General features: G+C 47.8%; 2 protein-coding genes across 6 annotated transcripts in view; one reads left to right on the top strand and one right to left on the bottom strand.

Moving 5' to 3' along the window:
- Positions 1-2,579, bottom strand: part of RECQL5 (RecQ like helicase 5) — a 32,981-nt gene extending 30,402 nt beyond the window's left edge. For 2 of the 4 annotated variants that reach the window (XM_014552146.2, XM_014552148.2), the window contains exons 1-3: positions 2,384-2,579; positions 1,807-1,951; positions 423-544 (exon numbers count right to left, since the gene is read on the bottom strand). In XM_014552146.2, the coding sequence (XP_014407632.1) occupies positions 423-544; positions 1,807-1,933 (249 nt within the window). In that variant the 5' untranslated portion in view covers positions 1,934-1,951; positions 2,384-2,579. The remainder of the gene's footprint in view (positions 1-422; positions 545-1,806; positions 1,952-2,383) is intronic. The other 2 variants (XM_014552147.2, XM_006176466.3) reach the window with 2 other exon arrangements.
- A 131-nt stretch (positions 2,580-2,710) lies between these two features.
- Positions 2,711-26,847, top strand: part of SAP30BP (SAP30 binding protein) — a 31,002-nt gene continuing 6,865 nt past the window's right edge. The window contains exons 1-4 of one of the 2 annotated variants that reach the window (XM_006176465.3): positions 2,722-2,897; positions 4,114-4,223; positions 6,456-6,503; positions 22,204-22,246. In XM_006176465.3, coding sequence (XP_006176527.1) covers positions 2,792-2,897; positions 4,114-4,223; positions 6,456-6,503; positions 22,204-22,246 — 307 coding nt within the window. In that variant the 5' untranslated portion in view covers positions 2,722-2,791. Of the gene's footprint in view, positions 2,898-4,113; positions 4,224-6,455; positions 6,504-22,203; positions 22,247-26,847 lie in introns of both variants that reach the window. The other variant, XM_032456833.1, reaches the window with a different exon arrangement.

Below are 26,847 nucleotides of genomic sequence, written 5' to 3'. Positions count from 1 at the left end.
AGTCTCACAGCTGTGCCCTTGCCGGAATAAAGCAGAATACCAGGGATGCCCACATATCAATGTCCTATCTATCCAACAGCATCTCCTATAATGTTGAGAGTGCACATGTGTACATATGAGTGTGTACGTACGTGTATATACACCTAGTTCCGTATTTCTCTGGACAAAAAGTTACAAAGGAGGGTGAGCAACCTCAGGCCATCAAAACACAGAAGACTCATTCATAACGCAGCAGAGTGATAAGCGCTAGTGGAGAAACCCACATTTGGGCAATTCAGGGACCCGATACAGAGAGGGATACAGGCAAGTCAAAGAACAAAAAGAGGCAAAAGACCAAAGAAAGGAGAAGTAAAACCTCAAGCTGTAAAAAAAACCTTCCCCTAGACTTTTTGGGCTGCCATCTTCATTCCCCTGAGCCTCACCTGAATCAAAGCAATGAGAGGAGAGATTACAATGGTGATGCCTTTGGCCAACAGAGCAGGAAGCTGATAGCAGAGGGATTTTCCTGCCCCTGTGGGCATGCACACAAAGACGTCCTTGTCACCTGCAAAAATACAAGAGGACAACGTCTTAAAGCTTCCTGCCTTTTATCTCTTTCCTTCATCAAGGCTGTTGGGGGGGAGGGTATTGTTCAGTGGTAGAGCAGGTGTTTGGCATGCACAAGGTCCTAGGTTCAATCTCCAAGACTTCCATTAAAATAAATAAATAAACCTAATTATCCCCCCAAAAAGACTTGTTGAAGACTTGCAGACTTAGTAAACAATCTTACGGTTACAGGGAAGGGGGGTGGGAAGGGATAAATTTGGGAGTTTGAGATTTACAAATGCTAGCCACTATTTGTAAAAATAACTTTAAAAATAGTCACCCCTGCATAGCACAGGGAACTATGTTCAATATTTTGTAATAACCTTTAATGAAAAAAAAATGAAAATGAATATATTTATAAATATTCATGACTGGGATATTGTGCTGTACACCAAAACCTGACACACTGTAATTGACTGTACTACAGCTTAAAAAAAAAAACTGTTGAAAATTAAATGAGATTGTAGGAAAAACCCCTAGCAGAATGTCTGGCACATGGAAGGGTCTTAATATAATCTCAATTCCCTTCCCATCCCTTCTATGAAAAAAGTAATGATCCAGGGAGATTTGGCAACGCACATAGGTCACTTCCAATAATGGCAATAACAACTATGAAGGTAAGAAGTCTGAGTCTGCTGGAACATAGATGATTGAACAGCACAACCATGAAAGCTGAATACTTCTAGATGAGTGGGCATATCTGTGTAGACATGGAGGCACCATCACTTAGAGTTCTTTTGCTTATAATATTATAAATTGTTATAATGTTATAAATTGTTTATAATGTTATGTTTTGTTATAATGTAATTAACATTACACTGCTGCTCCCCTCTTGACAACCTCCATTTGTCAACATATCTCAGATTTATAAAACTATTACTCCTTCCTTCCCTATTTGGGACCCAGGCCACTCAATCTTCAACGAAGGAATTATCTAGAAGGTTAGTGACTGGCTTAGGCTAATCCTGCCACGCCCCACTACTGCCTAAACACAAACAAAAATGGAAATTTATTAACTGTTTTCAAAGACAACCTTAGCTCCGGCTATGAAATATAAGAACCAGAACAGCTGGGTGATCCTGACAATAAAACTGCAAGTTTTTAGTAACACATCTACAAGATCTCTAAAACCAAATATGGCCCAAGGGTGGGGAGGCAGGAAGGGTCAGAAGGCTGGTATACCCAGCACAAATGTAAACACAGGTAGTTTGGTCATGTTACCTTTCACTACAGCCATGGTCGCACTCTCCTGTAAAGGTGTCTTAAAAGAGTCAAACCCAAAGACCTTCTTCAGCGTGCTCCGAACTCGGCGCTCAGGGTCAAAAGGAGAGGAAGGGTGGGTGCTCATCTTACCGACAGACAGTGGCTAAAGGTTAAGGCAAAGGTGATGATCATACAGTTTCAGCGAGAACCCTCTGTTCTGCTTCTAAAATACTGCTTATTTTTCTGGGTATAAATTTGCTTTATGACACTCAAACAATGTATTATTTTCAAGTCATATAGCTCCAGGTGAACAGCCTCCAGCAATACATTCCTGGGTAACTAACAGCTCCATTTTTACGCTCATTGAAAATAAAAACATCGAACTATCCCAGCTAATATAGCACAGAGCCAGAAATCAGATCACGAGAAGAAACACAAATGTCTTCGGAATAGTTTGGAGAAGGTGGAATTGTTTTTCTAAGCTCCACCCTCTGCTCTAAGCATAGCCATGACGACCATGCTTCCCCCCAGGACCCCGACCCCCTTTCCCATCCCCCAGAGGAGAACTCTTCCCTTTTCCTCCTGAGCCCCCGACCTGCTCTTTTCTCCCTTTCCCAGCGGAAGCCTCCCCGTCTTCACCCCCAAGATATCACAGCCGGCTGTGGGCCACCAGGAAAGAAGGGCTCTTGTTGGGCCGCTTCTGCCCGCTGGCTCGGGAACTACTCGAAGACCCCCATTTGCCACAGGCAACTGTGAGAAGCAGACGCCTGGGAATGCAATGTCAGGTAAAACCCACACAAGCTTGTATCCGTCGCACAGTGATGACGTTACGCTAGCCCTGGCAGGAGGGGGCGTAGCCAGGCGCAGAAACGGCCTCTTTGATTGGTTCCCGGTCTGGAACGGGTGCGGGGTCTCCTGGGATCCGGAAGAACTCGCCTTTCCGCACGGAAGTCGGCTTTTTTGGAGTCATAGGAGTGAGCCGCGCCGGGGCTGTGGGAATAAGATGGCGGGGAAGAAGAATGTTCTGTCGTCTCTGGCAGTTTACGCGGAAGATTCAGAGCCCGAGTCTGACGGCGAGGCTGGAGTCGAAGCGGCAGGCAACTCGGCTGGTGAGGCCCGAGCAGGGAGCTGGAAGGGGAGAATCGGGTGTCTGCTCAGAATGCTGCTTCCCTACCAGGGCGGGAGGGAAAGAGATGGTCATTGCTCCAAGTATCGGGCCCCGAAGCCCCGAAGGGCGCTCAGGGCCTTGGGCTAGACCCACCGTTAGATGCTTTGTAGTAAGAATGGACCGTCTTCTTCCGTTGAGTCGATTATTCTGGCCGAAACTTACTGAAAGTCTCCGTGCTGGGGAGAAGGATGGACGAAGGGTGGAGAGGATACAAGGCTTCTGAACCACTACCTGTTTTCTCTAGGCTTGTTGTTTGGTAGGGGAGAGGGAAACTTTTAAATAATAATGTGCCCTAGACGTTATCTTGGAGCTTTTAAAAATACATGTATCTAATCTCGACTGCTAGAGAGTAATTCTGGAGATCCAGGGAAGGATCTGGGCATTCGTGAGCTCCAAGACTCCTTGGTAATTCCACTACTTTGTCAGTTGTTAAAGCCCGTCAGTGACTTTGTTGCCCTACTGAGGTTGAGAATCACATTAGGAAGTGGGAGCAGATTTATATGGGAGTATAGGGAGGCGGCAAGTGACCCAACATATCTGGGCCTTGGTTTCCTCATCTGAAAAGTAAGGGGGGATTGGACTAGGTTAGCTACTCTTAGTTTTGTGTGATCTCCATCAGTCGGGAGGTTCTCTGATGGTTTCCCAGTAATTTGTATTGTTTTGGGGCTTTCTTGTTTTGTTTTAAACGTGGAAAAAGATTTGTTTCTTAAGTAGGTATGATTGAGAACCTGTCAGAGTGCCCTCTGTTCTTAGGGGAGGACACACAAAAATGAGGACACAGAGTCCTTGTCTTACATGAGAAGTTCATTCGTGCCTATGATACAAGTGAGACATGCAGAACGAAAGAAGTGCTTAAACAACTTAGTATAATAGCTAGGAGAAAGAAAGGCTTTAGTTTGCCTAATAAGTGGATTGGAAGCATTAGAAACAGAATTCAATATTGTTTGCTTTTCTTCCCTGTTCTTTTAATGAATTCATACACTAAATTTTGTGACTCCCAAAAGCAGAATCTGGACCTAAGGTCACTCACATGAGATTCACATTTTCCTTTTATCTTCAGAGATAGTCCTGGCCACTCAAATCACCCAAAGGTTTTTCTTGCATTCTTTTCCCCAGTTACTCATTTCATTTATTTTATTTTATTTTTTATGTTTAAGAAGAGAAAGGCGGATTGGTATCTGAAGCCTATGGAGAGGATGATTTTTCTCGCCTCGGGGGTGATGAGGATGGTTATGAAGAAGAAGAAGATGAGAATAGCAAACAGTCGGTGAGTAAATCTGTTCCCAAATCCAGAGCTGTTCAAAGCACCATTTCGTTTGTCAGAAACTTTCTAAATTGTACCAACAGTGTTACATTTCATGCCTAATTTCATCCCCCCGCCAACCTTTTTGTTTAGTATCAGTTGAGGAAACTGGGATGGACATCAGTAGTTCTGTTTGAAAATCAAATTTGTTTTCACCTGGACCATTTTGTATTAACCTTTGATTTGAATTTGTGGGGAAAGATAGTGGACAGTTTTATTTAATCCACACATCAATGGGTATTTTGTGTTGGTTTTCCCTGTTTAGATCATTTATTCCATTTGTAACAGTGCATTCATCCTAATTGGTTTATCATTTATATCTGCGATCAGATCTGTATTATTTTTAATTTTGGTTGGGGCTCATTCAAATCTCTCAGTTTATTAAAAAGACTAGGAAGGACTTTTTTTTTTTTTTTTTTTTTTGGATATCCTTCTTAACTCCTTTCTTGACTTTTTACTTGGCACTTTTTATCAGAATTCTTGATTATAAATCTTGCCTAAAGTTTAGTACCTGCTGATCGACAGAACAGAGAACTTGTGTCTTAAGTAACCAGAAAGACTTTAGATACACTGTCACCGGAGCATCATGATCCAGAATTTAAAAGTTTGGAGATAAACAGGGATTCAGGCTGGTGCTTAGCACAAAGACATACAAAGTTGAATCTCAGTATAAAATCTGGCTCTTTAGTAACAATGTACTTTATTTGTTTGAATTTTTTTTTTACCCATTGATACTTAAACATTGGCATTAAAATGCTTTACAAATTAAACAAAAATGCATTCTGTATTTTCTATTCTTTTGGAAAATATTTTTATCCCCTTAGACCCCCATCCCCCATTACTGCTGATAATTCAGAATTGACTGAAATTGTCTAGAAAAGCTTTGTAAGTTGTTTTCTTTTCCTGACTTCTAAGTGCACATACTGGCTCAACGTCCATAACTATTTTCTTCAGCAAATCTGCCTGATGTGTGTTTTTGAAGTGTTTTCCCACATTTACTTTGCTTAGAATTTTCATTATATTTAAACTTTATTTCATATTTTAGTAAAAGCCTCTCATCCAATCCCAATGTAGACATTCTAAAATGTGGTTGTGTTTGGCTGAGCTACATCTCTGATTATTTAGCACGATGGGTTTCATTTTAAGGAGATTGCATTTAAAACCTGTGGCTCACTGACATCTGGCAAGACAATTAAGTCTCAGAGTCATCAGTATAGTTCAAGTCTCTCAGGTGATGTTTATATTAAGACCTGGCGTGCTGTTTAATTGGGGGGGGGCAGTAAAGTATAGCTCAACTGAAAAAAAGCAGTTTCAGAGAAATCTTAATTTTTCCTGGATGTAAAATTACAGCTCCCGTGCATTAGGGTGTGCTGGGTGGTGGAACCGACATGGATACAGCTACCTAACAGGGTAGCTGTCTTTCAGTCTTCACTAGCATTCAGTGGAGTGGTGGGCTAGCTCCTGTGAGGCCAGGGCATGCTTTGGAAGAGGCCTTGCCTCCATGGTGCTTTGTGTCAAGCAGGCCATTTGGATAAGGAACGAGGCTGGATAGAACGGGGCAATGGCAGTTCTGTGAAAGCTTGGATGGAGGCAGAACACACTCAGCTGGGACCTAGGACAGGCTGGGCATTGCCCTTGAGTCCTGCCTTTCCCAGGTCACTTGCCCTGGTTGTTTGACCCCCAGTTTCCTGCTGTTCATGTTGGTGCAGATGCCGCTGGATTGAAGTGCTGGGGTAGAGTGTGTGGGGGTCATGGCGCTCTGGCAGTGAACAGTGTCACAGGAGGTCTGAGTCTGATGTATTTGTGCACCTGAAAGGCAATTCCTGGTTCGAAATAATTGCTACTTCGTTGGAAACGCTGTGTCTGTTTTATCCGGGGGGGCCTAGTCTTATTCTTTTCTCAAGCATATTACAATCTTTCTCCATTTTTATGCGTGTGGTTTTTAATCTCAGGCATTTTCATTAACATAGACTGTGGCACTGCTGGAGTAACGACTTTGAGCTGCTGATGTTCTTTTTCCTCTCAGAACATCTCTTTCCCCCCTTCTCTTTCTCTGGAGCCTGGGTCATATAGTCGGGGAGGGGTTCTTGGTGGGATGACCCAGGCTGGGTAAATTTGCTCTGACCCCTAGTTATGCATGTGAGAACCGCAGGCCCACTCCTTTAAGCTTAATCCTCTAAATTCTTTGTCTTGTAGGAAGATGACGATTCAGAGACTGAAAAACCTGAGGCTGATGACCCAAAGGTATTTGGTGTTGGCTGTGGTGGGGTGGCTGGATACGAACAAGGCATTTTAACGTTATGGCTCAGTTCATATGTCTGGTCAAGATCTGTCCCACTAACATAATGTAACCATGTGTAATTTTTCTGGGGTAAACTAGTTTTAAAAGAAACCTGGAGACCCCTCTGGTATGTCTTGAGGCAGCTTGATTTCCAGCCTTGCAGGTCGTGCCACATCCCCAGACTAGAAAGGCGAGAGGCTTGGCTGAGTGCAGCGACCCGCCTATGCTCTGAATCCAGGTGGGCTTTGTGGGGTCACTGCCCCTGCAGGTAGAGTAGAAGTGGGAATGTTTGTAGAATCAGGAAGCCACACGGGCTGCCTCATGTGCTGTGGGTCCTCTTAGTCATCTAGACGTGAAGAGGGGCCCTAAATGGCCAGAGAAAATGAGACCTCTCCCAGCTATTGGGGATGCTGAGCCTAATCCTTGTCTTTCCAGGCTTGCGCCCTTCCACTCTTGGGTAAATCATACAGAATGATTTGCTTTGAAACAACGCAGCCATCTCTTCTTATAGGTTCATCCCGGTAGCAGCTGAGAGTAATTCAGGTATCCTTGACCCTATTGTGGTAAAGGGTAAGACACACGCCCTTCCTCCGTGGTGGGTAGGCTTGCCATACTGTGCGCTGGGCATTAGTATAAGTGTACCTGTTGAGGCAGCATTCTTTAGGGGACGAACTTATTTTTTGCAAAGAGAGAATAATTCCATCACTCTGGGCCTGGGGTATAGGGACCAGATTTTGTGACTAAAAACTGCTTTAAAGTCAGCTAAGGCCTTTAAGGTGACCAGGTGGAATTTAGGAAAACTATCCCCAGTCATAATCTGAAACAGTGATATATCCTCAAACCTAGCATGAGCTGTTCTAAATTTGAACTGATTCTATGGTTGGGTGCAACTGTGTGCAGGCATAGAAATAAACCTATGAGGGCTGTAGATAATGCAGATAAGAGAACATTTTACCAAGAAAGAAAGTTTAGGTACCAGCTTGCAAGAGGGAAAAAAAAAAAGGGTCCTGGGGACTGAAATGCATGCTCCTTCCTGTGCCTTGTGAGGAACCCAGACTTAAGAACCCATCCAAGCATTGCTAGCAGGAGGGTAGGCCCTGGATGGCCACAGCTCTGCTCGGGCTTGCAGAAAGAAAATGGTCAGTAGTGTTGCTCTCCATCTTCTGTCTTAGTGTTTGGGGTGTGTGGGCCTTAGAGCCTGGGCATAAAACAAGCCTGTGGGGCCGCTGATTGTCAGGGCTTCAGTTGTGGAAGGAAAGGAGGATATTTGGGGCCTGGAGTCTTTATGTGTCTAGTTGCCAGCCTTTGCCTGCCACTGGAGCCTCCTGGAGAAGTTGGCTGGTGAGCAGGGTGGGCGTCCTTAACTGTCACCCCTTCTGGAATACAGTGATGCAAACAGCAAACCGCCTGGGGATAACTTGCCTGTTTGAGAGAGGAAGAACAGCCAACCAAAAAAAGAGGCAGAATTGGGAAGTTTGTCGTGTCTTTTGTGCTCAGCCTCCCCTTCCGCAGTCCCCCAAGGAGACTGACTGACATGCTTTACTGTATTTCATCCAATCACTTGAATATCCGGTCTGTGGAATGAAAAGTCCTCATGGAACAACTTCTGTTCCTGTTAGGGAGCTCTCAGAAAGCAGAACACAAAATCCAGCCTTTCTAGCAACTTGATGTAGTTCTTTTGGAGGGTGAGCTTGGAGGGGGTCAGACAGAGCTTGCCAGCTCAGATGGCCTCCAGTCCCCAGTGGTTATCAGAGGCCCACTGGGGAACAGGAAGACAGTGAGTCCTCATGGCATCTCCAAGGACTAGAAACAGTCCCCAGCATGAGTTTTGTGTGTTCCACGTGCTCAGTTGTGGCCCTGACTTCGTCTCCTGCCTGAGCTGGCATCCCGCTGTCTTCCAAGCCTCAGCCTCCACCTCAAACCCCTCTCAACCCTCCCTCTATTCTGAACTCTTCTGACATGTTAAGTTTTATTTCAATTGATATTTGACAATATTTTTGTATTCTAAACCCTTAATTTTGCATATTTCTGCCTTAAGTATTTGAAATTTCTATCAATAGGATACTGGAGGTGTCATTATTTGTTAGCAAATGGATTGATGTCATAACTCTGTTTTCCACTAGATGGCACTCCTACTTTGGCTCTTTAAGTTCTGCTTTTAATTTTTTACTGTAGCAGTTCTCAAAACATTTTAGTTTCTTTACACAATTAAAAAGTAGGATCCCAAAGACCTTTTGTCCATTTTGGTCTTTCCTCTTGATATCTTGAGTATTTGTTTATTTTAAAATAACAAATCTGTTACATAATAACATAAATAAGGTTTTTATAAGATTTACTGTTTCTGAAACAAACAAAAAAGATGAGAACAAATAATGGCATTATTGTATCATTTTACAAATCTCCTTAATGTCTAACGTCTAGCTGAATGGGCAGCTCAGTTATCATAATTGCTTCTGCATTCAGTCGGTTGGCATATGTTGTTTTGGTTGAAGTATTTGAAGAAACTCTGGCTTCATGCAGACAGGTCATTGGAAAGAAGAGAGTATTCTGCTAGCCCTTCAAGCGTTTGTGGTGGTTCTTCTTTGACACTTCATCAGAACTCAACAAGTGGTAGCTTCCCAGAGGTTAGTGGCAACAAGACCGTGAATCCTGCCTGATCGGGGAACTTACCCTACTCTGCTTCATGAAAATCCGTGGGTCTCTCTTGCACTTTAAATGGCTCTTTTGCCCATACATGATGTTACATCATCAGGCACCAGTGTTTTGGACGATGTTAGCTCACTGAGTTATGCAGATCTCCTAAATGTTGACTCACTTTGTTCCACAGTATCCAAAAAAAATCCTATTTGTTAGTGATAATATTCACTGTCACGCTTACAGTGGGAAGTATACATTTTCCCAGATCCTGATTTTTACTTATGAACTTGAATTTTCTCATTGCTGATAAATGCTGTGAGAGAATTTTCCTTGAAGTGATGGGCTTCATTTTTAAGAATATGCCTGCCAACAACATAAGTTTGAATAAACATAGTTTATCAGTGATTCTTTAAGTAAAAATGGTGTTCTATGAAAGCAGCTAGTTCAGCTTGTAACTCAATCACACAAAATGCTAAAAAAAAAAAAAATACGTACTCAGGGATCAAAATCAATCATTCTTACTGCCTCACCAAGGATATTGTTAAATAAAGTTGGCTTTCTTTTTTAAACTCAAGAGTATGTCTGCTGCTAAAACTTGGTGCTGGTGCCTTGATTGAGGGCCAACAAGTTTACCCACTCTTGCTCCTGTAAATGTCAACACAGTCAAAAGGGCATATAATGTCTTAGTATTAACGAAAATAGTTTTTGATCTTGCAGACCCCCAGGGGTCCACAGATCAACTTCAAGAACCACTATTCTTCAAAAATCTTGTGTCCGTAACATTAAACAGCTGTTTGATAATTGCTTTCATTGCTCTGTTCGTGTCCGTTAACGCTTTTAGTGTCATGGGGCCTTGAGCTGGGTTGGGGGCAGGAGAGCATCTAGAATCCGACCGGTCAGCCCCGGCAGTGGGAGAAATCACAGCTCTGGAGTCGGAGACCTGAGTTTGAATTCCAGCTCTCCTTGGGGATGTCCCTCAACCTCAGTGTTGCTCATCGGAAAACAGGCATCCTAATAAAATCTGCCTCATTCGTTTTATGAGAAATAGGTAAGGAAATGAAACAAGCACTTAGCTTGATAGCATCTGGCATGTCTGTGTTCAGTAGCATTAGTTATGACAACCAGTGTCCCCTCTGCTGCCTTCCCAGACTGGCCACACCTGTCGTTGGGCCTGTGTTGGGGATCCTGAATTTCACATTTAAGTCCGGAGTGAGCCCAGAGGAGAGCAAAGGTGAGGGGACTTAAAAGCATGTCATGTAGGAAAAAAATTAAGGGCTGGAAGAGAGAAGACTGGGCGGAGCTGGCAGTTCCACCTGCTGTTGGAAGGTCTGGTGACGGAGGGGAGGTGGCGGCCCCATGCAGAATTTGAAGCAGCGCTCAGGATTACAGGGATGATGTTGGCCTTCGCATAACAAAGAACTGCCCGTCTTCTCTGGCCAAAAGTGGGTCGAGCTGCTTCAGGAGGTAGTGAGTGCCCTGTTTCTGGGCCTTTTTCAGACAAATTTTAAGAAACTATTTGTCACAAATGTCCTAAAAGAGATTTGTGGGTGGGAGTTGAACTAAATGCCCAAGAGATTTCTTAGGAAAGGACTTGGCTTTATGGATAAGCCAAGTTGAGTGTTCTCCAACTTTATTATCTGTGACTTTAGAAAATACAAGTGTAGAGTACCAAAAGTGTGGAAATTACCCTTATTTTTTAACCTTATTATTTTTATTATAAGTTGCCCTATTTTTATCACTCCGATGCTTGGGGTTACAGTGAGTGCAAATTCCCATGTTTGGGAGTCTGAGTAAGAAGTGAGAACTCCAGACCCACCATCGGCTTCTGGTCCTGATCCGTCAGCCGGGGTGGCGGGGATCAGGCTCTGGGGTCGCTGAGCTTGCCTCACCTAGAGAAAAGGAGCTTGGAGGAGGTGGCTGAGCATCCCTCAGGGAACAGAATGCTTTGGCACTTCCATCGCGTCGTATTTGTCCTCTAACGTAAGTTTTCTGGTCTGACCTCCAGTAAACCGACTCAGATGTTCCAGTTGCTCAACAGACGGTGGCACTGCTGCCCTAGAAACAGACTAGGAATGGCAGTCGTCTGTCCAGCTTCTCACTGCGGGGACAGGGGGCCTGTAGGCTCAAGTGTTTCCTCCATCTGTTTGCCCTTGGCACATGAGCTTCCCCTCTCCGCTCTCCTTTGTCCTTGTTTTACCTCGGTTGCCCTGGAACTTTTCCCTTTGTTTATTTTTTCCCCACTCCCACAGTTCCTGTGGGGAGAGGTATTTCCACTCACTCCCTGTCCCTGACCCACTCTTCCTCTGCAAACAAACACGGGCACTGATGACCTGGCGCGAGGGAGCTGGAGCAGCCTGTTGCCAGCTAACTGGGAGGGCCGGCCCACCGAGGTGTCGTGGTCCAGGCTTTGACCTGGAGAAGGAATCCTCCCGGCCCAAGGAGTGAACATCTGTCAAAACAAAATAGTGTCTCTGGTGAGGGCAGTGGCATTGGGTGGGGGAGGAATATTGTTCCGGCATTTTTCTAAAGGCGTGTACAACCCCAGTTCAAAGAAAACACTGAAAAAAATTCTTCGAGCCCAAAAGCAGTGCAGAAATGCGCTCACGACTTGGAGCCAGTCTTGTGGACTTGGAGGCAGAAGACGGGGGGAGCGCTGGCTCAGCTTCCCTCCAGCTGTGGGTCAACAGGCACGTAACTGAACGTGCACTCAGCCCATCTGAAGTCGGGGCTGTGACAGCCGCTTCCGCCGGTGACCGCGGCAGTTGTGGGAGACGAGTGCGGACAGGCCTTTGACCATCTAACATGCAGTTGTGATCTGTGCTGGGCCCTTTCAGCGAAACAGAGTCTGATTATACCCTCATCCTGCCGGTCAGAAATTGCCCCATATTTTCAATTCCTTGGTGTCCCAGGAACTTGTCACAGGACTTCTAGGCCAAGAAATACCTAACGAGTCTCTTTATTAAGTAACTTGCTCCAGTCAGCACTGCTGTCCTGACAATTTAGTAGCCACTTGAAAAAATAATACCTAAATTTGTGTGGTATCTGACAGATGTTGAGTAATCCTGTTTCTCTTGAAAGTTTTAAATGTCACGGGCACCTTTGTGGGGTGTTTGGGACACGGACAGTTTGGGAGCTGCATTGGTAGACTGGCTTAGAGTTCAGAGTGGTGGGGCTGGGTGAAGTCCTCACTCAGCCTCTGCCTTCGGTGGCTCTGCATTCACACCTGAATTCCCTCCAGAAGGCCAAGGGTCTCGGGCACCACGTGTTATTGACTCAGAGCTTAGACTCAGTAATTCTCACACTTCCCTCCTCTCCAGCCCGTTGCCCCAACCCCACATTATTACTCATCTTTTAAAGTATCAGAAGCAAAGATCTGGAGACTGGAAACGGCCCAAGGAGCTTGTTTCCCAGGAATTTGCTGTTGACTCCTGACTTTAGAAAGAACTCTCAGGGGCCTGCCAGCAGTTCCCTTACTGACCACGTGAGAGAGACTCAGAACACACACCAGCCTCTGCGAGATCACTGCAGAGCAAAACATTTCCCTGTTTGGGCTTTGGGTGTGTTTGCTGTACCTCCAGGACTCTGAAATGGGAGAAGGAGGTGCTACGGTTTTCACAAACAAGCGGCACAGGGTTCGGTTCATCCTGAAGGATGCTGGGAGTCCCTTTCCAGCCAATGGAAATGAGTCGTGGTGTGCCGGGTGAGCTTCTGAAGAACGCTCACTTACGGAATGTTCTATTGAGAATTATTTTTCAGGATGGAGCAGCAATGATTCCCTTGTTAAAGCTTAAACTTGGGCTCCTTCTCAAGTGTCTTTGACATAGAAAGGGTCACATGGAACTGTTTGTCTGGTGGTTATCTTGTCAGGATTTTGTTTTGTTTTTATATTGTGCATATCTTACTGTCAGGTTATTACAATAGCAAGACTGTACATTTTCATAAAAGAAAAAATCAACTAATTTCATGATCCCAGCAGCACACACATTTTCATTCTCCCATCTCTAGGTTTTCCTGCATAATATCAGAGAGGTTTTGTATTCAGTTTTGTTCTCGTTTATATTATAAACATCTTCAACACTTGCTGTAGTCTGGGTAATTATAATAGCATGACACAAATGAAAAATCAACATTTAAGAATGATACCATGTGTCATAGCTCAATAAAACTGCTGTAAGAAAAATTTTTTGTTATTTTCTAAACACCTCCAGATGGGGAATGATAAAGAAAAGGGTGAGTGAGATTCTAGATTTTCTTCTAGCAGTAATACCGGTCAGTAGCAACACACCTTTTCATTATTGTTTCCCTTAGTCCTTCTCATATTTTCAGATAGCCAGAATAAAATCTAGAATTAGTATGTCATAGTAGCAAAATATGAGTGTATTTATATAGTTGTTACTGAGTAAAATGCTAGAGGCAGTTTCTTTCCAGAGAGATTCTCTGATGGACAGGAAATGTGCCATGCACTTCACATGAGTCAAAAGAAATAGCTCATTCTTTAAAATTTGAGTTCTCATTGGAAGTCCACAGGATTGTTCACCCAGTAAGGGAGGAGGGATCAGAATTTGGTAGCATTTCTTCTGTAAGCCCCCAGGAAGTCTCTAGGCTAAGAACAAGGCGGCATCACCCACTGTTTACATGATTAAGTCTTCAGGACCAACCCTTCCGTTCAAATCAACTCAGACATTACTCACTGGGGCACCATGGATTCTTGGGCTGTTTCCCCTGAATTATAGTTAAAAAGTAATAGATCTGGTCGTCTTTCCCTCAAGTCGAGGGTTTAACGCCTACTTTGCCTGTGACCTGCTGTGGAGTCATTCCTGGAGAGGAATTTTTCCTCCTTGGTCTTCGATGTTGGCTCCTTAATGGTTGGACCAAGGGCTTCATAGAAATTGTTACTCTTTGCAGCCTCCTGGTCTAGATAGAGGAAGTGAGAAGTTGGGAATACTAGGCTTTGGAGTCAGGCTGGAGTGAATTCCAGCATTACCATTTACTCAGCAAGAAACTGCTTCGTTAGGGAGGAAGGTATAGCTCAGTACATGCACAGGGTCCTGGGTTGGATTCCCAGCACCTCCATGAAAGATGAATACGTAAATAAATAAACCTAATTACCTCCCCACCCCCACCCCCAAAAAAGAAAGAAACTGCTTTGTTGTATTTTTACCTCAGTTTACTCATCTGTAAAATGGAAATAATATTGTCTGCCTCGTGGTGTTATTGTGAGACTTGAATAATGTATATTAGCTCTTAGTGAGTCTGTTTAGGGTGTGAGAGGGAGAGTATATGCTTGGTCACTCCATCTTGGTTTTATTATCCTACCTGCCCCCACATTCTGCCTCCCATACCCCATGATCCTTTGAGTGCTGATGAACTGGGGGAAAAAATAACAGCATGACTCACCTGGGACCAGAGAAGGAAATGGCCCTTGACCATTACTGGCTTGTGAACCAGCCGATCTTAACTTCTCACTGTTGTAATTTGGCCTTTGAACTGCTGAAAATGCCCAGGCCAATTTAACATTGGCATTTCCTCACTCTCACCACGATGAAAGGCCAAATGGCCTTCCTTAGGCCTGGTCTTTAACAAGGTTGGGATTGCCCTTGCAGAGTAGGTGACATAGAATTTCCATGTTGAGGAGAACCCACCCATCCCAGGCTGGGGCCTATGATCTGTCTCGGGGGTGATCTGATCTGAGCAGCAGACAGAGGACAGACAGGGCAGGCTGGGAAAGTAGCTCTATTGTTGTCCAGATTGAAAGAAACCCAAGGTAGATCCTTTGTCTTGCCGCCTTCCAGAGAAGGCCTGGCCTCATCTATAGCTAAACATGGTGGTGAGAAACGTAATTGCTGGAAGTTGTGATCTCCTGCAAAGGGGAAGAACCACCATTATGCTCCCTCTAACCCCCCACTCCCGCCCTACCTTGGCTCCACCGCAAGTGCCAGGAGGGCCTTCTTTGACTGCACTCGCTCCGAGTCTCCCAGAAGCCCCACTCAGCTCCTGCGTGGTTCTGCATCCGAGAAGGAGCCGCTACATGCCCAGTCCGCCCACCTATCAGCTGTGCAAGCCCCAACACACTTCCTTCCCTTCGGGTCCAGATGCCACAGATTACTAACCGAGGTGTGGCTGGGTGACTCCTTCCCCAGTTAGGATTTATCTTTTTGAAATTTACAATGCAGCAGTGGGCTGCCTGTCCTTAGGAATCCAGCACTTCTCACCTTCCTTCTGTGTTTTGATCCATGTCCTTTGAAATGCTGCTGTGCAGATTTTACTCATTTTCATTCTTTGCTTTGGAGTTAGGTACATTTTCCCTCAGCAGTACCTTAAAGATACTGTCATTCCCTCTGGCCCTGTAGATGGTTGATCCTCTTCCTACCAGTATGTACACGAGGACCACTTTGCGTTTCCACGCACCTGGCTTTCTGGTACTTCACTTATATTTGCCCCGAATGTTAATCTAACACCGTAGCTTGGCAGCTGACCTCTCAGGCAGGATAATGCATTTATAATTTGGTGGCCATGTTGAGCTGTGTCTCAAAGACTTCACTTTGCTATCCTCAACCTCACAAAACTGTCTCCTTTGTCCTTGTCTGGCTCCAAGCCCCACCCCATCACAACTCAAAAGCATAGAGACACTGTTTTTGTGAAAACCCTGTAAGAAAAAAGCACAACTTGGCCCCACCACTGAGGGCTTGACTCAAATCCTTGATATGAGGTGACCTCTCTGCCCAGATACAGCCCACCCTGGTACTCGGGGGGGAAAGAGAGAAGTAGAATGGTCTTCCACAATTTTGGAACATCTTCCACAATTTTCAAGAAACTCAAAATCTTCAGGTGTCTTGAATCAAATCTGAGTTTTCACTTGGAATAGTCAGATAACAAAGTCTCCCCTTCAGAAGTGCTCTGGCCAGAGCTTTGCCTTCACGTGAACTCTGGTTGGTTCCACGTGACGGCATTGGCGCCACGCTGAACAGCATCAGCATTACTGTAGACAGAATTTTCAGAGAAAGAGACTGTTCCTGCCTTTGGTTAGTTTGTCTTGGCAAACACCTGTTTAACCCTTTCCTGTAGAAACCTCTGCTTGGGGAGCTGAGCCTTCCTGGCAGTAAACTGGGAGTGAAGGCGAGTCCGTTGCGTTTAAAGTGGCCCCACCAACTTCCGCCCATTTTTCTGATGAGTGTTTCCATCCTCTGCCTGCAGTGGCAGTGGCCCAATCCTGACCAACAGGATACAGCTGAAGGAAACGTGCTGTGACGGGCTTTCTCCAGGGCTCTCCTGTGTCTTTGGGTAAAACAGCCGGCGCCGGGCATCTGTGCCACAGAGCTGGGGGGAGCCATCCCCAGGCGGCACTCGGTTAAGTGACAGCTGAGCCTTGGGGTTACTGACAGCTCTCCATCCAGGCTCCCAACCATATCTGTCAAACCACGATCACTTTATTCTAGAGCTTGGTAGTATTTAGACGAAAGTTCCATAATTGCTGCTTTCTTGGCCACCCAAGTGGCTCACCTGTGTCTCAGAAAACCTCATTTGACCGTTAGCTTGCTGCCTTCCGAATGGCCCCCGAGGCAGCCAGGGGCTTCTGAAGCAGCGGTTCTGCCCTCGACTTCATTAGTCTGTTGTGAGAATTAAAAGAGCTCTTTCACTGAAGTGCTTGGCGTGGTACCTAAAATTATTCCCATAGGTTGAGTTTGTTCATCTCATACCCCAAGTGTTTGGCCCATTGCCTGGTACATAATAAATGCTTGATAAGTTATTTGTGGGATAAATAAATGAATTAACTATATAGTAATTCTTTTTGTTTTGAGATTAGGAGCAACGAGCTAGATTTATTTTTTTTTTAGTTTGGTGTTGGTGCCCCCCCCCCCAACACCTTCCTGCCTGTCCCATATCAACCTTTACTGCAAGGCCAGCCCCTTTAGCTCCCCTGCTGCCTCCCTTTCTGACCTCGAATCCACACATTGAAACTAATTGTGGACATGAACAGGTTTAGGGGTTAAAGCACTGCAGGTGACAGTGGCTATGAAACCCTGAACGGAACTGAAGAACTGGCTGCTAGCCGGTTAGAAAGGAGAGACTGTGTGTGTGTGTGTGTGTGTTTCTGTGTGTGTTTCATCAGTGAGCACCTGTTGTGGGCAGGGCACTGACTGGTGCAGGTGCTGGGGAACAGTGGTCACTAAGACAGTGAGAGCACAGAATAGGGCCAATGTCCTCTTTGGCCGAGTGGGGGTGGGATGGAGGAAGGCTTCCTTGAACTGAGGTCTGAAGTCTGAATGGGGCTCACTAGGCAAGAGTGGGGAGGGGGCAATCCAGGGAGCGGCTTTGCCAGGACCCTAGTGCAGGGTGCGGGGTGGAGGCTGAAATGATCGGCTGGGAGTCCCCTGGGCCTCCGGCCACAGTGAGAATTCATTTTTAAGTAGGTACTCTGCTCTCATCTCATGGAAGTGAAGCACCATTAGGACTTGATAAGTACTGGGGCAGTCAGTCCCAGGTCCGAGAGAACAGAAGATTTGGAAGGCTGTGTTTTGCTAATCTGCCTCCTCAGCTGCCCTCCTACTTTTAAGATGCAGGATCACATCATCCAACAGAAAACATACAGTCCGTAGCATTCTTTCCCCTGGAGGGAGGAAAGGCTACCCTTTGCCCTCTGTTCAGAGTGCTTTCTCTGGGCCTAATGCTCCCAAAACTGGGGAGAAAAAGCGACCTTTAGATTTGGCAGAACCTAGCTGCCAGAGGCTGCGTTGCTTTGTCTCAAGTTGGACGCTGGACCCTTGAGTGTGCTTTGTGGGGCTGGTTCCAGGAAGGATTGATGAAGCATTGTTGGCTGTAGATAAACCTCCATTCTCCTTGCAGGACCTGGTCCTCCTCTGCTGAGTAAATCCTCCCAGTTCAAATGGCAGCTTGTCCTGCTCCGTGTAACGATATTGTTTTTACTTCCTTCCTCTGCTGCAGTCGTAGCTTTGCTGGTGGCTGGACTTTTGTATTCTCTGTAGGGGGAACCATGTTTCAGATTCTGGAATTCCTGAGAACGAGGCCCCTGCCATGGCTGTTGCGTTCTTACAAGTCTCAGACACAATTGGCCAAGAAACCAAAGTTGTTAGGTCCCCATCACAGTTCTCCAGGGACGTCCCCTGGCCTGTAGCTGCCGCCTCGTGCCCTGGTTGGTGGGGCCTGAGGGAAGCCTGGGAAAGTTGGAGGGGTGCAGACTGAAGAGAAGGCCTCTGAGCTCTTTCCTCCCATTCCCGTATTCTTACGTGGCTTCTTAGCAAGATGTGACTTCTGTTTTGTCTTATTTTTCCTTATGTCTTCATTGGACTTGAACCAGAGAGCAGAAGCAGTTTCCCTGGTCTTTCCTCCTAGGAACTGCTCTGTGAGCCGCTGTCCTAGGCAAGATGCTTTGTTTCCACCATCCTCATGATCTGGGCGCAAAGCGCTCAGCCTGCTGCGTCGGCAGGGCGTGTGCTGTCACGTCCAGGGCTGTCCAGGTCTGTGGGCTTCGTGCCTCCCCGCTGACACAGACAGCTGTCTGGTAAGTAGATCTCCAGGCTGAGTTCATTTCTTTGACCAACTGAATATCCACCCGCAGGCCAGGGAGATGGATCCATACAAGTCAAGACAGGTGTCCCGTGTGCACTCTGAAACACTGCTTTAGGGGAAGAAAAGCAACAGTGGTTTCTTGTTGCTTTTTACTTGTATCCTCTTCGCTGCTACCTTCTGCCTCTTTAAGGACATAGACTCTCTCCCTATAGCAGGTTTTGTAAAACCGGTTTTTTGAACTGCTGGCAGTTTAGTGGTGTCAGCCTTCCTTCTGTCTCCTTAGCTTTGTCTTTGTAAATACTTCGTCAGATGTTTTTTCTGATACATGGCTGGCTTCCAAGATAACTGTCATGGGTGCTTTGTTCATTTCTGTGCTGAATTCCAGGTGTCTGAGGCCTGGCTGTTTCGGTGGGTCTTCGTCTTGAATGTGGACCCCCTGTCCTCCCGCCAAGACTGCTTTCATTGGATGAAAGTTGCCTCAGTGGGCAGTTGAGCATAAATGGTTCTAAAAAACATCTTTGGGGTTTGACACCCATCCTCAGTGGTCTTGCCAGATACCCCAACTCTCCTTCCTTGTCGGGCTGTCTACAGCATTGCTTGAAGTCCTGCATGCAGCTCTGTGGCTCCAGGCCCTTTGTTGTGGAGCACAGTCAACCCCTTCTCCTCCTGATGTTCAGGGCAGAGTGTGGGGTTAAGCTGCTTTAGGATCCAGAAAAACTTGGGTTGTTGGCTTTCTTCTTCGGGGGCACCTGGGTATCTCGCCACATGCCCAGGAGCTTAGCAGGCTCACAACCAGCATGTTCACATCAGAGGCCGAAGAATTACGTTCTAAAGCACAATGAGGTGTGGCCACCCGGAGGCCCAGGTTCCCATTGTTTGCTTTTCCAGGGCCTGAGAATTCCCATGGGTGCCTGTGACACAAATAGGGCATCTGAGCAACCACAGATTCCAAAGTCTTTCCAGGAGACTTTTATGCAGAATTGTATGGCTTCCAGTCTTTGGAGGCTCATTCATACATGTGGCTTATAGAATTCTCTCAAGGCAGGAGAGTCTTCTCTCACTTGGAGTGGGGTCCACTGTCCATTGCTTGGCACTTTGCTTGGAGACAGCATGGAGCTGGATTCCACTGCTGGGAAGGTGGGGTGGGGCTTGTGCCTGGGAATGCTGGGTTTGGGACTGAATAAGAGGCCATAGCTCCATGGGACTCGGGGTACACTCTGAGCACTCCCCATGTGTGTGCGCACGCATATGCATGTGTGTGCGCGCACACGCATGAGTGCACACACACGTTGTGAATGTAGAAAAGCAAAGACTGGACTAGTTAGCAAATTGAAACCAACTACCAAGTTTATTTTTTTATTTTTGTTTTTGTATGTGTAGAGAGATAAATTGAGGGGGAAATGAGGAGCCATGCCAAAAAAGGAAAGTCTGAAAGAAGTGGGGAAAACTTTGTGATTCTGCCCCGTCATCTTTCTCCCCGAGACTTGGCTAAACAAACCTCAGCTAAGCCAGGCCAGGACCTTGTGAAATGCAGGAATCCCCACCTCTCCCATCCCTCCCCTTCCCACGGCTGGGGGCACAAAAGCTGAGAGAAGCCCCAGGGAACCTCACACCTTTTTATCTTCCCCAAGAAGCCCCGGAAGTAAACAAGTACTTTCCCCTTTGAAGAGACACTGGTCTGTTTGGTGACTAACTTCCTGTGCCTCTGTGGTAGATGCGTGGAAGTGGAATTCCCAAGTAGATTTGCCTGCATCCTCATCCTCTGCTCTGCTGTTTTGGGCCAGAAAGCGGCTGGGGCAGCGCTTTGAGAAAGAGCCCTGGGGGGCCTTTGAAGAGTTAATGGGTCAGTCCCTTACGACCAGCCAGATGGCCTGGAGGGGAGGCAGGGTGGACCCAACTGATGTTTTCCCACAATTAGCGCCCAGAAAGCTGTCCCCTGGAGGGAAAATTTAAGAGCCTTTTACAGTCCAATGTTTTGTCACTGCCACACTCTTTAACATTGGTTCCTCCAGAGCCGCTGCTACAAAGGGAGGGTTGTGTGGCCCCAGGAGACTGGTGCTTTCTGTGGGGCAGCTGATTGATGACCAACCTGCATTTGGCTCGGCAGCCCTCCAGGCCCTCCTCTTTGCCCACCTGATTGGCAGGGGGCTGGTGGCTGGAGGAGACAGTTGCTAAGCAGCCTGGCCTGAAGTTATGCCCATCCAGGTCCAATGAATAGGCGCAGTGTTCCAAAGAATGAGGGGGTTTTGGCCTGTCCCAGAATCCAGAGGGATTTTTGGGGGAAGAGGACTAAGGACTGCTGCTCTGGTCTTAGCCTGGAGCCGTAGTTGGAGGGAGGCCAGTGGTCCTCCTTCCTGAGACGTTACCTTGATGTAGCCTCGCTTCGTGTAAGTGGAGCACCCAGAGCTGCACGGCTGTTTCCGTGCTCCTGTCTCGCCCAGAGTTGCTATTGCCTTATCTCCTCCCTCACCGACCAAGAAAAGGAAATGAGACCAGACTTCACCAGCACAGCTTCTGGTATTTTGATCATTAGCGCGTTAGGGCACTGGAGGCTCCTGATCTGTGTTTGAGGGACTCGGTTTCCCCAGAAATGGGGAAAACAGATATGTTCTTGCCGTTGGGCACTGGCAACAGTGGAAGCAGTGCCCGGGCGCAAGAACGGGGCTGAGAACCTGCCTTCTCCCAGTTGATTTGATTGAGATGAACTCTTTACTCTGAGCAGTGAAATACAGAGCAAGTCCAGAAAGCCATCTGATAAGACACCTGCTCCTAGGTTTCTGCATTCTGCTGGAACCGAATGACGCGTGGAAGTGGGTGTTGGGGGCGGTGGTTTACACTGAGGATCAGAGAAAGCTTTCCTGTGGAAAGACTAGAAGCCAACGTAGGGAGATCTGACAAGTGAGCCAGTGAGAGCCAGAGAGACCCTGCCTCTGAGCTGGGCCTTCCTGGGGGTGGTTCCATCTCTTGTTAAAGGCCCGCTACCTGCCTGCTCCCAGGTTCCATGAGCTACCTCCTTGGGAGAGAGTCTCCCTTTTTGGCTTAAACTGAAAGTAAGAAAAATCTCTTGGGAGCAGACGGTCTCTTGTGTTTTGGTCTTGGGGTTCTCATGTTATACGGTGGCCGCCTCCTGCTTCCTTGGCACCGGGCAAAGGCGCCGGCCAGGCCCCCTGGAGAGCGATGGGCAGGCTCCGGGTGTACAGGTGCCGGCTGGTTGGTGCTTGCTCTCCTCAGCGCTAGTGGGTGCTGGTCACTGCTGGAGGCCGTGGAGGAGAGACTGAAATAGGCATCTGGAACATCCCGGCTGCTCTGATGAAGGAAGAAGGGGGACTCAGATTTCCAGGGGTCCCGGAAGGCCCCAGGTATTGGCTCACTCTTAGAGTTCTTTGCGGTCCTCTCACCTTTTCCTTCCTTAAAAACCCGGAGTGGTGTCAGTGAGGAGAGTAACTATGGTCAGGAACCCCAGGCTCACCTCCTTGTGTTTCTATTTTTCTTTTGCAGGATAACCCAGAAATAGAAAAGCGAGATCCCCAGGAATTGGTTGGTGAGTACCCCTGGGGGCCTCGGGGCGTGTCTCTGAGCCCTGCCCGGAGCCAGCTGGCTTCCGGCCATGCAGGTGGCTTCTCTCTGCTTTGGCCAAGGCAGCTGCTCCACTGCGAGCCTGTCTCTTTATCCTCTCTCTCCGGGCCTTTGGCATCTCATAAGATGTCTGAGTGAGACACCCAGGGAACAATTCTTCTTTGAAAATCACATTCATAGTGCATTTCGCTGGGCTTTGGTCAGTTGCCAGTGTTGTCAAGAGGGATTCAGGGCCCCGTCCAGCTGGGAGCTTGTTCCCTCGTGCTCTGCGGCCATCCTCTGTCCTTGTCCCCGCTCTGCCTGCTCCACTGGCACATTTATGTGCTCAAGGAGCAGACATGTGGCCTCTGCTGGCGCTTTGCTCTGTCTCCAGAAGGGGACATGCTCACAGCCCTGGAGTCTGGGACCCTTTATGTAACTGGCCAGGGCAGTCACATTTCTGGAAAATAGCACACATGTCATCCCGGTCGTGTGTTAACCCCAGCTTCTTGATCCTTTTAGAAAGTGTCTCAGCTCCTTCAGTTTGGCCCTGGACTTTGTAACAGCTCTCCCCAGGCCTGGCCAAACCTGACGGAGGGGTTGACCCTCCCTCTCTGTGGCGACTGTGGCCGCCTCCCTGCCCACTCCATCAGTCCTCACACAGCAGGGCTCCCGCTCCCCGTGGCTCTGCTTTGCAGGTGCCCTGCAGAGCCCACTCCTGTGCTTCCAAACAGAGCCTTTGAGGCTCACTTCCCCCACCCCTGGGAAGCCCAGGACTTAGCCTGGAAACACTGTTCCCTGCAGTCCCTCTGACTTGTCCTTTTTCTGGACTGGTCCCTTCACTGAGGACGGGAGGCGGGAACCTGTTCTGGTTTTCCTGACTAAAGAAACTGAAAGTTACTCATTCTGCTTGTCTCCTGAGGAAGGCTTGGGTAGGAGCGTGACCACACTGAGCGGCCCAGACCCTGAGCAGGATTTACCCCTGAGTTTTCTGATGAATGGAGTTTGAGTTTTCTCAAAACCTTAAGTTTGCTCTGTAGAAAATGGCAGTGAAGGGGTGGACCAGTTGGCTTTGCAGGCAGAGGGAACAGAGCACAGCCTTGCCAGGAAGCCAGTGGGCTTCCCCGAGTGGGTGACCCATGGGGGCGGCTGTGGCCTGGATCCTCTGCCCCGCTGTCCCGGCTGTTTACTACCAAGGAGCTGGGGTCAGAGAGCCGCCTCCCCGGAGCCCAGCGAGGCCGTGCCCTCCGCTCGTCAGGCGGTGGAATGTGTGTGGGCTTCGGCCGGCTCAGCCCAACTTCTTCCACAACCAGCTCTCACTTTTTCTCTGTCACTTTTTGAAAACAGCTCTATTGAGGTATAACTTACATAGAGTAAGATTTGCCAGTTTTAAGTGTGCCATTTGATGGGTGTGGACAGATACGTAGTCGTGTTAATCCCCACCACAGTTGCTACGTAGAACTTTTCCATCACTCTAAAGTGTGCCCTTGGACCCCTCCCCTTGCAGGCAGTTCCTCCCTCAGCCGCAGGCGAGCAGTGATGTCCTTTCTTCACTAGAGTTTGGCCTGTTTTAGAATTTCTTATAAATCAGAATTTCTCAGCCTTGGCACTATTGAAATTTTAGGCTGGATAATTCTTTGTTGTAGGGGCCTGGCCCATGCATTGTAAAATGTTTTAGTAGCATTCTTGGTTTCTGCCCCTTCGATGCCAGCAACACTCCCCTCCCCCTGCCAGATGTGACAATAAGAAATATATCTAGTTATCACCCAATGTTTTCTGAGGGGGCAAAATTGCCCCCGTTGGAGAACCATTGATACAAATGAAATCAGTCTTTTTTTTGTTTTGTCTCCTTTAACTTACCATAATGTTTTTGAGATCCATCCATGTTCTTGAACATATCCATAGTTGCTTTTTATTATTGTCAAATACTATTTCATTGTAGGGTTACACTGCAGTTTCTCAATCCACTTACCCACAAAGGACACAGGTGGAACTTTAAGCCTCATGGTTTTGATTACTCTTCCCGCTGCTCACGGAGGAGGTAACGGTTGGCCCGTGCAGTGTGGCCCCCGCTCAGGGCGCCATGGTTATCAGCCCCTCTGCCTGAACTCTGCTCCCTTCCGTTCAGGCCTCTGGTTGTAGGGACCGAGCGGTCCACTGGTGTGGGAAGCGTTTTCATACGTTTAATGGAGCACACGAAGGCGGAGAAGCTGGCTCAGGCCTCTCCAGCTCTGTAGTTGCTCGGCTGAGCTGAGTGCACGCCCTGTACAAACCTTCTGGGTGCCCGCAGGCAGGCCTGGGACCACGGCCCCAGGGTGGCATTCTAGTTGGGTTCTCCGTGTCTCTGGTGAGCTGGAGATGCTCCACTGCCTCCTGCTTGCGGCCCCACAGCACCCGCCGGGCATCCCTTCCCTCCCCGCCGTTACACAGGCCCAGCCGTCGGAGCTGCTTCTGTGCCGATTCACACCTGGCAGCCACGGTTACCGTCGCTGCTTTGTGACTTGGGCACGCACCCGGGGTGAATCACGCCAACACAGGATTCTCAGATTCTGAGTACGGATGCCCTCCTAGAACAGCCCCGGCAGACCCGGGGCAGTCACAGACACGGGCTGCTCCCACGTGCCTGGGTGCGTTTCTCAGCGTGTTTCCAGAAAGTGGTTTTGAATAGCCATGTATGTGGGTCTACTGTCTTGTACTCACGTCCATGCTGAGACTTAGGAGAGAGAATCACTGAAAGATTCTCCTGAAATCTGTGAGATGAACTTGAGTCTAGTTTCCTGACTGTCCCTTCATTTGCCAGTGACTCCCAAGGAACTCTCCAGTTCCTAGCCCGCGAGCTGGAGGGGGGAGGGCTCGCCCTCTCTGTCATACTATATACCATTTGAGCCTGAATGTGGTTGAGTTGCTGTGGCAACAGTGTCACACCCTGTTTTTCCAAAAGGCTTTCCTGGCAAATGCCAAAGGGCATTCTTTGTCTCTCTGTCACGTGCACACATGCCTTCTCCACCCCAGGGAAGCCTCAGCCCTCGCTTCGTGCCCAAAGCCTGCCTGAGCCCCCCTTGCTTTTGTTGCTGATTGTTACGAAATACGAGGACCAGCATACCCCAGCTAATTCCACTCTCAGCTGGCCTCTGCCGCCTGCTTGAGCCTTGGACTTAGAACTCCTGCCTCTCCCAGGTCTGTGAGGAAGGAGGAAGTCAGCATGAGCTTGAACTCCAGCCAGACCTGGGTGTCACCCTTGCTTCAGGAGGCAGGAGACAGAAGGAAGGTGCTGGCAAAGAGCAACATGTAGTGCCATGCTTGCACTGGTGTTTAGGATCCACAACAGGATATGTCACCCAGTTTCTGTCCTCTTGCCCTCACCTAAAAGGGCAGGTCTAGTGCTCTGTTCCTGGGGCACATCCGGTGAGAATCTTCCGACGGTGAGGGTCAGCACAGGTAGCTGTGTGAGGAGACTGGGCCCTGGGCCTGGGCCCCAGCCTCAGTATTTGCAGTATTTTGCAGTGTGTGCTGGCTTGTTTGGTAGCAGCTGAGACTAGCAAAGCTCTAAGCAGAAATCAGAGCACCTTGTCTGCCAAAAAAACATTAACCTAGCCTCGGGAGAGAAGGGCAAGGCTGTGCTGGGCCGTCCCCGACAGTCAAGGCAGCCACTTGCAACTGAGAACGGGTCTCCTCGCCTGGGGCCTGGCACCCAGTAAGTACTTGCAGGGTGTCGTGGGTGCCGGATTATTCATTCTTTGCCTTCATCCTGCCCCACCCCACTCCGCCTTCTATTTGCTCATTGTATGGCCCTTTTCATGAGAGAATGTTTTTAAAAGCACAGACAGAATCTTACAACAAACAGTGCATTGTCTGGGTGATCCAGAGCACAACTCTACAGTCCCCGGGGTGGCCAGAGGCAGCAGGGAGGGGAGGGGAGAGAGAGCCAGAAGCTTGGGTGGGCAGGGGCAAACCTCTGAGTGAGTTGTCCCCTGGGAGTTGTGGTTCTGCACATCGGAATCAGACCTTTTGTTCCCAGGAATGAAGTGGTTGATTGGCTTATTTTTAAAGGGCCCTAAGCCAATAATCAACAGGTAGTTTTGCAAATGTCATTTATACACAAGGCAGTTTGAAAGCTTTGAGTCTCAAAGCCTAGGGAACCCTGAGCTTCTCCTGTAGCCTGAGTAGGACAGCCTGAGGTAAGAAGGATGGTGCCAGACTCTGAGTTTCCAGAATCCTGGGAGGGTGTTTCAGGGGCAGAGCCCGTCGGGGGCTGGAGCTGGCTCACGTGATGAGCCAGTTCAGTGACTGCAGATTGATAGCTTGAAATTGGCGGGAGGATTTACAGCCCAGAAACGGGCAGACCGCTCCCCACCTCCCCGCTGGTTGGTAAACATTTCCCAGCACACCCCAGGACACAGCGTCTCCTCAGTGAACTGCTGCTGTGTGGCCAAACTGTGCCCTCTGCCTGAATTTCTCTTCCCCTGAGTTGACACCTGCCGGCTCCTTCTGGTCATTTGATCTCAGCTCAGATGCATCCTCTCAGAGAGCTACTCCACACACCCTGTTGTACTGTTGCAGAGCGTGTGTCCCTTTCTGAAAACACTT

The sequence above is a fragment of the Camelus ferus genome, chromosome 16 (genome assembly GCF_009834535.1).
Source record: "Camelus ferus isolate YT-003-E chromosome 16, BCGSAC_Cfer_1.0, whole genome shotgun sequence".
In the NCBI taxonomy this organism is placed as follows: Eukaryota; Metazoa; Chordata; class Mammalia; order Artiodactyla; family Camelidae; genus Camelus; species Camelus ferus.
Note: the sequence above shows the minus strand (reverse complement) of the source record. Positions and strands in the feature narration are given on the sequence as shown.